This window comes from Elgaria multicarinata, chromosome 3 (assembly GCF_023053635.1).
Source record: "Elgaria multicarinata webbii isolate HBS135686 ecotype San Diego chromosome 3, rElgMul1.1.pri, whole genome shotgun sequence".
In the NCBI taxonomy this organism is placed as follows: Eukaryota; Metazoa; Chordata; class Lepidosauria; order Squamata; family Anguidae; genus Elgaria; species Elgaria multicarinata.
The window spans coordinates 32,928,275-32,939,039 of NC_086173.1; the positions used below are offsets into that span (position 1 = coordinate 32,928,275).

Here is a 10,765-nt window from a genome sequence, read left to right on the forward strand (position 1 = left end):
GGCTCTGGTGAGATGTTTTCTTAAAATAATTATGTCTTTAAGGTCTAAAATTGTAATTTAATTAAGAATATGATAGCAAGACAAAACTCAAAAAATAGTTACAAGCGACAGATTTTAATCTGACCGTCTGGTGAGACACCAGCTGAGATAGCCTTTTGCCTTAGGTTTAGCTGTCTGATAAAAATAATTACAATACAGTTAGTGCAGTATAATTAAGCTATCCTTCTGTGACATATTCCCATGAGCTAAAGATATGGAGATTTCTGCAATTAAAGGGCTTATTCTGCAGATGCTGTCCAGATACTGATCTACCTGGATGGCCAGGCACAATGGGCTTTTCCGGCTCTGATAAACTCCCAAGTCTACTGATGGGAAGTAGGATTTCATGAGACCACAATCCTGATCTCATTGAACCTAAATGATGAACCTATGTGATGAAATCTGGTACTTACCTTAGGGTTGTATCCAATGTGGGCCTAACTTAAATCCCATTCATTTCAATGGGACTACACTAAGTAAGATTAACATTGGCTACAACCTTTACCTAGGGATAAGCTTCAGGGATCTCAGTGGGACATATTTTTGCATAGACATGTCTAGGATTTCACTGTAAGATACTTAGAGTTCTAAACTATAGTGAGAGCTTTCAAAGTGTCTAGTTTTAGTAGACCACCACCTCCCCATCCCACCTAAATATATTAATTGGAAACAAATCCCATAAACTCAATTTAAGAGACTAGCTTCTAAGAAATGGGTTCAGAATTGAAGTATTAGGCAGTAGGCACTTTCCAAAATGTGACCATTACAAGTCTGCCTTGCTGTTGTTGTTGTTTGTGATGTTACATGTCTATATAAAGCCAACTTGTGGTTATAGTTATGTATTCCTGTTATATCTCTGTGTTATGGTGAGTATTTTTATGGTGTGAGAGAGCTGAGTGACAGGAAGAATGCATATGTGAGCTGTGTGGCTGAGTGTATGAAGGGGGTGAAGTGTGTGTGCTATATAAACTATGTGCTGTGATGTGTAAGTCAGGATAGAGACAGGGACTAGGAATGAGGAATAAGATCAGAGTTATGTGATGAGTCAGGGATAGGATTTTAGGACTGAGAGGGAGAGAGAGGTCTATGGTGATTGAGGGGATTGTTTGAGAGTGTGCTCTAGAGTACTGTGTATGAGAGAATATATATTGATAGAGCTATTAAGAGTTACTTGATTATTATTCAACAATTTCTTACTGTAATTAATAAAATTGTATTTGTTTATACAAATCCTACACCTTCTGCTATTGGCTACATAAGAAGGCGGTAATAAAGGGAACAGTACAAGTTGTGTCCTTGTAGAGAGAAGACTGAGTTGGGCCTGAGCCTAAAGGTCTGGTAACAGTGAAACCCAGTAAGTGTGAGAGAAAGTGGTCCCTGTTGGTGTGAGAAAGGCCTTAGAGAAGGGGAATTCTCCCTAGGAGAAATTGTTGTTGTTATGCACCTAAAATGAAGTGAAATGAAGGTAGTAAAACTAAACAATAGTGGTTTGGTACTTAATAAAAATGGGTTGCATTCTACAATTATAGATACTCCCTGGATTGCCACCAGAACCCCACTCCCCTCCCCCATCAAAGGATAGTTAGAACATGTGAAATGAGAACTTCTCAATGTGTGGAAAGAGAGAAGTCTCAAAGGTATGGCTTGTACTATTTTTGGACATTCCTGGCTGCCACTGAAAATCCCCCACCCCAATGCAAAGCTGGCTCAGCATTCCCATCCCATCTGAACCTTACTTGCTTCCTGCTAGAATGTTGGCCTCTGATATGAGGCAGGCAATGTACCAGTTTTCAGGGGAGATGGCTTAAATGTCCTGATCTCAGGTATTTCCTGTGATAAGGGTATGTTGCACTATGTGCATATCCAATTTCATCACCTGGGGAATTACACTCATAATTTGAATGCCTGCTCAAAGTAACTATGGCTGCAATCCCAAATACAGTTTCCTGAAACAAACCTCTACTGAACATAATGGGACTTACTTATGAGTAGGCCCCCACAGGATCAATCTGTATGTCAGTGCTGTCCATGTTCATATATAGTGACACCAACTGGCCTCCTGCAGTGACATGTGAAACTAACAGGAGCTTCAGATATTATAAGAGATCCCATGGATTTTGTGATTTGACTATAATAGCCAAAGAGGATTTTGCAACCAGGAAGGTGCTGTGGTTTCAGGTGCACACACAGGCCCAGTTCAGATGGATGTAATACTACCATAACATCATAGTCTAAAGCGAAGTGAACACACCTGACTTATCCTCTGGTTTGCATGCTCTCCCCTACCCTCCTCCAGCCTGACCGGGAGATTAGAAGCTTCTGGTTTAAACTAAACATGAATTGTCATTACTTCTGATGAGGATGAACTGTGGTTAATCTGAAGTACACTTTATGGAAACAAGCCATGCTCAAACTGTGGTTTTTAATCCTTCACTCTATTGTACTTCATCTTGAATTCTACCCTGACTGAAAAGTGATTAATGAAGATTATAAATCAATCAAGAAGCACTGGTTAATTCCTGAAACAGGTGCTAGGCTTTTAGTAGAAGCCAGGCTTTCTAAATCTCAGATGTGAGTGACATCATTGTGGTTACTTGGTGGTGAAAAAATAGTCTGTGCATGGCCAGAGGCATCTTGTTTATTCATGACAGGCTTGGAGTCAGAGCTCTACTGAGGGCTGATCTTCATTGAGCCTTATCAATAAGGGCCCCAAAAAGGCCTTCAGAGTCAAACAGAAGTATTCTTGGTCTGTACAGACACAAAATGTCAGAAAATGTGAATTGTTTCTGGATTACAATAACCTGCATGCTTTTCATTCTTGTATGTACAGAATATTAACAAATGCTGGTTATAAAACAGCAGAAGGTAACTGTGCTTACATCACATCAAAATCCATCGAATTCAAGGGCACTGTTAATGAGCCTTAAGACCCACTGATTTTCATAGGAATTAATCACACTTAGTCTGGATGGCACATACCACACACTAATTGTAAAAGCAAGCTATGTGGCAAGTTTAAAGTACAGAAGCCAGGAACTGTTGCACCAAGATACTGTTGTCCAAAACAAAAATATCTTACAAGAATGACTGCAATTTGGGTATATGTATTCATATTGCCTATTGCCAATGTTTAAGAAGAGATGCTAATGTTTTCTATGGCACCTGGCCACCTCATTTTTAACATTATGAAAACATTACTCAAGGCTTGTGCAAAATAAATGACTGTGTAAAGAAATGTGTCAGCCATTATGTGATCAGGAATATACCACCTACAGCTGCAAATGTTGCTGCTAATTAATCTGTCATGGCATTACACGGAAAAAAGGATTTGGGCCAGAGAAGTGCATAGCGTAATCTATATGCCTTTTACACAGTGTCACGATTATCTAAAGGTCTTGGGGAGCTGCAGCCAGATGGGATCTTACTTTAACATCCCTATTTTGACAATGTTTCCTTGGCACAATGTTCATCTAATGATGCCATAGAGTGCTTGAGCCTATGACATCACCTGTCTTCACAGTAGATCATTTTTCCAGAGCACACAAAATACACAGTTTTTCCCCAGAAGGCATTAATATGGCCTCAGTTTCAGATTTATATTATTATTATTATTATTATTATTATTATTATTATTATTATTATTCTCTAAAACTAAGTCTGATAATCACTCAGGTATGAAATTGACAAATTATTACTTTATTACCAGAAACAGAAAACATCTGGTCTCCAAAGACCTGAAAGGCATAAATTACTTTTTAAGCTAAAATAAATGCTGACAAGCTTCCAATATAATGTAGGGATAACAAACCCCACAGCATATTTGCTTCTCCATATCAAAAACCAATTATCTCCAATATAAGCAAGCCAAAATTCCAGTAACTGAAACCCTGACTTTCAATGAATTACCTGTGTGAATCAATGAGGTATGTTAAGTAGCCAGGGATTGGCAAAATGACAATGCAATTACTCTGTTCCCCATATGGAGCACCCTTAACACACCTTCAGAGTTTAAAGTGGCCTCCCACAAATCTTCAGGTACCATTCATTTCCACCACAGGGCCCCAGTTTGTTCTATTCTAACCTAAGAGAGGCAGAAAGGCTGTAATACAAAACTATCCAACCCTAATTTCAAGTACAGAATGAAAAAGAATATTTACCAAGGTAAAAGGCTATTTGCAGTGAAAGCTATGGTTAAATTACTATAATATTGCATAAAAGGTCCTCTTAATACATATTTCTATTACAGCTATTAATATCATGCAAGAAGTCATGCTCAAAAAGTCCAGAGTGCTATATCCAGAGTGCTGATAGCCACAATGCCATTTTGACCGGACCTTCTCCTTACTTTTTAACACGACTACAGCTACTGAGACAAAGGGCACCAATCCTTCCACTTAAGACTGAATCAGATCAAGCAGAAGCACAAGAAACCAGTCAGAGCACAATCATTAGTCTCCAGTTTGCTAACACCCCATGGGAGGGGGGAAATCACCAGTGTTAATGTCAATTAATTCCATTGTTTCAATGGATGAATGCATATTTTGCCTCATTTTAAGTCACTGTTAAATAAGACATTATTTATCATTTTTAAAAACACCATTTCCTCCCAATTATCCATGTTGAATATACACTTTATAATTACAAAAAAATGGATTCTGAAAGAAACCATTTCATTAAGTTGTCAACTGTGAAAAATTCATAGGAAGCATCATTATATGTCCTAATACTTCATTCATTACCCAGTCATGCCAGAAAAAGCTCCTAGAAAACACTAATCTTATATATTGCTGCAGACAGCACTATAAAAGGAAGAGGAGGAAGAAATAGAAGTATTGGCCCAGCACCATCTATTAGCGAAAAGGATTAACTATGCACTCCTTTGCCAGAGTATATAGGACTGCAATTGCCTGCACACTCACCTGGCAGTAAGTGAACTCATTGAGACTTACTTCTGAGTAGACATGCCAAGGATTGCATGGCAAGGATTGTAAAGGGAAAAGGAACACTTCTGAAAAATAAGGGACTGGAGGTTAAATGGAGGCAACAGATACACTGCATCTGGCTGGAACAAAATATTCAGCCAAGCAAACAACACAGGCAGAGTGTGACTCTTATTATTTGTTTAATCATGAAGAGAGATGGCTATCAAAGAATGATTTCACTCCCTAGAAAAGGTGACAGATTGATAGAGAGCCCTCACTATATTCAATCAATCAATCAATCCTTTATTTACAGTCAATAGACCAGAAAAAGAAAGGTGCAGTTATTTCAAGCAAAAGGTCAATAAGATAACCTAGGCATATAAAACATATCATTAGTAATACATTTTAATACATAAAAATCAAGGGTAAAAGGAAGTAAGATCAGAGCAAGGATGGGACATGTGTTAACATTAGATCACTATACTCAATCCTTCTTCTCCCAAAATATTACACTGCTCTTTGATTTACTGAAACAAACTAGAATCTTTATCATTTATATTTCTCCTCTGTTGCCACTCTTAACATGTTAGCTTTTCTTGTTCCCAACAAGGACTGTCCAGTATCTTTTAAAAGGCAAGTCCCCATTTTAAAAGAAGGCAGGGAGCAACTGTCTAACCTCCTTCTTTTAAAATACCTTTTAAAAAGCAGGAGTTTAGACAGTTGTTCTCTGCCTCCCACCCCCGGCTGGGGTCAAAACCTTCAGGACAAGATTGCACAGGCTCTGATGTAACATCCAGAAGCCCTCCAGATGGAGCTCACGGGCACAGGTGGTGTCGACCACAAGCAGTGCAAGAGATGGCAGTGTTGCCAGACACACGATAATTCTTGTCTGTGTAGGAGAATTGAAGGGGGGGTTCCTAATGAGCATGGAGCTCTTTGCAACTCTTCTTTGGGAATATATGCAATTTTGGGCTTGCTCAATGCAGTACTAAATGTAATAGTGTCTTGGGGAGGCAGCAGGATCTAAGCAAAAATAAGCATGAGTGAGTGCTGGATGGCTGGAGAGGAAGTTCTCCCCCCTACCTTATCTAGTGCAGTTTTTGCCCCAACCAATTGGGGGGGGGGGGTTTGCTCTGTGCCCCTTTTTCCCTGCAGCAGCAACGCTGCTTATAGCAACAATTGAATATGCTGGAGAGAGCTTTCTATTTGTCTCCTAGGCACACCTTGGGCTCCTTCTCTCTCTCTCTCACTACTGCCAGGGATGTGTCATGGGAACAGTTCAGGTTTTTCAAAGACAGCAAAGAAAAGCGGGGAATCCCTCTGCACCCCTCCAAATGAGGTTGGATGAGCAACAAAGCAGATGCATCACTGCTGTCCGAGGAGGTGAGACATGGCTCTGGAATGTGACAGCCCTAAAGCATTTTCATCCCGAGGTGGTTTATGATGCTGCTGTTTGTGAGAGAAAGAGGAGGGAAAGCAAGAGCTACCTCTCCTTGGAACTGATCCCCCCCCCTTGCCCATTCCCTAGGCAAGAGTAAAACTGAGAATTTTGAGGCTCTGTTGCAAGGATGGCAAACTGATCATCTGGCAACGCTGCAGGGTCGGTCATTGAGGCAACGGATTAGTGGAAGGAACAGCCTCAGATGACACCACTCTGGGGAGGAGGGGGGCCAGCAGGGACAGGTTGAGGCAGACACTGTTGCTCCAATGAGGAAAACACCAAATTGATGGGAAGTTGAAAGGTTGCAGACTGCCGAGGAAGGCTCGTCCCAAAATGGGTGGCTGGGATTGCAACTATATGCTGGCGCTGCTGCCAATGCAGTAAGAAACAGAGATCCGATTTAAGCCCACAACCTGGAGGTGGACATGGGGTGGGGTGGTGCTGTGGAGGCATACCTTTGTTTTTGCTTGCTTGGCATTGAGGGCATCCCCTGGGGCTTTCCCCTTTGAGCCATGGGCCAGTGGTGCTTCAACTCTCTCCTGCTGGCCTCCTGCTTAGAAGCTGGAGAGCAGAAGCCTTCATTTGTAAGGAAGGGAAGCAGCAGCAGCCAGGATGTATTTGAAAGTGCCCCAAACTCCACAGCTAGCAGCCACAACCCCTCCCTGTTGCTCTCTGGCTGCAACATAATTATTCCAGCATGAATGACATCAACAAATTAACGAAGCAGCCAAGGTTTCTGAAGTAGAAGAGTGCATTTTCCCTGAGAATAAATTGCTGTAATCCTTAATGCCAGACGCCAGGCCATGCCGAGTCATTAATTGGACAGGATCTTTCTGACAAACTGGTATCACCTGCCTGCCACAAAACAAGGAGGGGGGAAATGTTGGAAGCCAAAGAGCACCACATCAGGGTTTCCAGCCAAACCAGGCTAAGCATCTGGATTTGATACCCGTGGAGTAAACATTTGGGATGGGGCGCACACACACACACACACACACACACACACACACACACACAGATGCAGCATCTCCAGTTTGAAACCACTGCTTCTGTGAGCACCGAGATGTCCTAGAAAACAGAACTAGCCTCCCAGAACAAGAAGTTGAACAACTTTCAAAGGCACAATGCTTTCGAGATTAATAAAACCAAGTAGTTAATTTGTGGCAACCAGGGCACACTCCCAATAAGATAAAAAAAATGTTAGGGAAAGAAAACACATCACTGCACTTCATTATTGCAACCCATACAGGGAGACAATCGCCCAAATAAAGAGAACAGGCAAGCGCTCCTGGGAGCTGCTTAACAAATTCACACACTTTTTAAAGTAAGGCCATGTTGTTAATTTTTAAAACGTATCCCGCTTGCACTTAGGAATAAACAGGGGAGGGAGGAAAGCAAACGACAGCAGGGAGTACATTTCTCCTCCTGTTTGTTATGTTTTGCTGCGTACCTGAAATGCAGACGATGAAATTGGCTTGCAGAAGAAAAAGCACCTCCCAAACAATTTCCATCCTCCGATTCTCATGCCAAGTGCATCCCTCGGCGGAAAAAAATAACAAAGATCAATATCGCAGTTTGAATGATCCCAGAAAATCTCCTTTTGGACTTGCAGCCTGTATTCCCCAGATGTGCTGACACATGTCCGAGCTCTCTCTCCGCACCGCTCAAACGAGATCCCTTCTCTTCCTTCGCCCTCCACCAAAGACCAAGGAGCCAACCACCCGCACCGGCTTCTTCCTCCAGGAGAGCGAGAAAAATCCACCAGATCTCCCAACAAGACATAGACAAAAAAGGCCAACCGATCCCCACTCCGGAAAGTCTCAGATTCCAGGGGACCAGAACAGCAAGTTGTCCCCAAACTCCGCACGCCTCACAGGGGCATCATCGCCACGGAAATCGCCATCCTGGTGTTTCCTTCTCTCCTGCTTGCTACAAAATGATTACAAAGAGATTAATACACATTGCAACGGATTTAAGCTCCTCTTTTTTTTCCCTTTTTTTTTTGCACCGTATTTCACCTACATCTACAGACTACAGAGAAGAGGGAGAGAGAGAGGACGAAATAGCAAACCCAGGTCTCCTTGCCAAAAAAACAGCTCAGGCTCTCGTTAATTCCCCAGCAAAGCAAAAGGAGGTTTTCCGCAATGCAACTGCAGGGGTCGTTCTTCCCTCGCCTACAGATTTTCCTCCCCCCCCCCCCCTTCTTACTTCCCTTCTTTCCAAGCTATTGGGGAGAATTCATAGTGGGAGAAAATAAAATAAATAAATAAATAAATACACTGCCCAGGCTGTCCTGGCTCTTCCTAACGTGTCTTCCTAGTCCTTGTGTGCTACTTTAAACACTTTATTTGGGTTAATAAAATCTGCAAGAAGCCCAAAAAATTAAAGACTGGGGGGGGGGGGGGAGGAGGGGAGTGAAGGCGGCTGTTTATACCACATTTATATACATGCATAGACTCCCCGCCTCGTGAAGCGGATAAAACACGCCGATTCCACCCCGCAACCACCAAAAACCCTTTAACAGGAGCGAATCCGAGGGCCTCCCCCACTCCAAAATGGGCATGCCAAAAAATTAAAAATAATGAGGAAACGGCGGAGAGTTCGCAAAAGTAGTCTGCGAGCCGCTCCCCACCTCACCCCACCTCACCCCCGGCAGTCCCAAGCACCGCTACTCAGAAGTCAGTCCTATTAAGTTCCAAGAGACTTACTCCCTGGTAAGCGCAAACCAGCCAAAGGCTGCAACGGCGACCCTGTAGGCACTTACCCGGGAGCCAGTCCCATTGTACTCAATGGGGCTTACTTCAGAGTAGACCCGCGTCGCCCGGTGCGGCTAAGTTCTCATCCGACGCTTCGCGCCTGCGTACTTACCCCTCCCCAAAGCGCCGGATTCTCCTTCACCTCCTAAAGGGGGGGGGGGGGGGACGGCTGCGCGCGTGTGTGCGCGCGCGTGCGTGTTCTTCTCTCAGTTTGCCTGCAGTCCCCAAAAGAGCGCGAGGTCAAGCAGCGGCTCCAGGTGCCCTCAGCTTTGTGTCCAAAGCAGGCGCCGTGGGAATGCTCTCAGGAGGAGGAGGCTGCCGCCGGCGCCTTTCCCCCGCCAGACTTAGGCCCGCACACTTAAGGGAGCACCTCGCTTCGGGGTCCAGGACGCCCGAGCCCGTCCGCCAGCCACGCGCCGCGAGCTCCAGGCGTCGCAGCAGCACAGCCGAGCAGCGACGGAGGCGCGAGGCAGCGCGCGCAAGGACGCGAGGCGGCGTTCCGCTATGGGAGGCGGCGCGTGCTGCCCAAACCCCGGCGGCGGCGGCGGCGGCGGCGGCGAGCGGGCAGCCCCGGAGCTGCAGCCTAAGCTGTAATCTTTGCGCGGGGGTGGAGTGGAGAAAAGAAGCTAAGCTGAGGTCGGGCCAAACCTAGCCGAAATTAAGACCCAATGGGACCTACTTCCAGCCAGGCGAGGGCTGTGTAGGACTGCTGCGTAAATCTGTAGTGGTAAATGAAGTGGGCTACTCTTTTTCCTTGCGCAAGCCTTCTCTCCGGTGTGTGTGTGTGAGAGAGAGAGAAATTGTGTGTGAATATGAATATATGGCTGAGTTCGGACGACACGCTAATCAACGGTTTCCCCATTCTGTTCCTATAACCCACGCACCCACCCCCGGTTGAACAGCGTGTCGTCCGAACTCAGCCTATATGGAATATCAAAAAAGAAAAAGTTGCAGCAGATTTATGAGCGGCGAATATGTAAGGGGAAGCAGAGGCAAGAGGAGCGTGCTGATAAGGCTGGAGGAAGGAGCCGGACAGTGTAATCCCAATTACTTACGTCGATTCGGAAGTAAGCTCGGCAGAGTTTAACTGGGCTTTCTCCCTCACCCGGGCTTACTTCCGAGTAGACGCGTATAGGATTTCAGTGTAGACAGGGCTTCTCGGGCTGCTGATGTGATATAAGATGCTGGAGATTAAGGGGTTTTCCAGGTGAAAGCAATCCCCGCCCCCCAGCACTGGGTAAATAACCGGAACTGGGAACGTGTCGAGTGATTCGATATGTCGAGAGGTACGGTCCGGTGTAGGGAAACGCGGCGTACAGTGTCTGTCCGTTTGCATCGGGATCAAAGGGGAAAGGGGTAGTGGTGAAGGGAGAACAGAACACCCAGTTCAATATATTATGTGCAGGTACACTTGCAGTGCAATCCGGGTCATGTTTACTTGGAAGTAAGCCCCACTTTGTTCAACGGGACTTAAAGCAGGCACATTGGATAATGCTCTCAGAAACGTTCCTGGAGAATGTGCACGGATCCGATCACAAGCCTGGGTCAAGATGGTGTGTGTGTGTGTGTGTTTGTTTGTTTGTTTGTTTGTGCTTTAAACACGTTCA

The 10,765-nt window shown here is 44.4% G+C and overlaps 1 protein-coding gene across 2 annotated transcripts in view; it reads right to left on the reverse strand.

Annotated features, from left to right (window-relative positions):
* Positions 1–9,295, reverse strand: part of CA10 (carbonic anhydrase 10) — a 321,453-nt gene extending 312,158 nt beyond the window's left edge. The window contains exons 1-2 of one of the 2 annotated variants that reach the window (XM_063123160.1): positions 9,267–9,295; positions 7,853–8,331 (exon numbers count right to left, since the gene is read on the reverse strand). In XM_063123160.1, coding sequence (XP_062979230.1) covers positions 7,853–7,913 — 61 coding nt within the window. In that variant the 5' untranslated portion in view covers positions 7,914–8,331; positions 9,267–9,295. The other variant, XM_063123159.1, reaches the window with a different exon arrangement.
* Between the last annotated feature and the right edge of the window lie 1,470 nt (positions 9,296–10,765).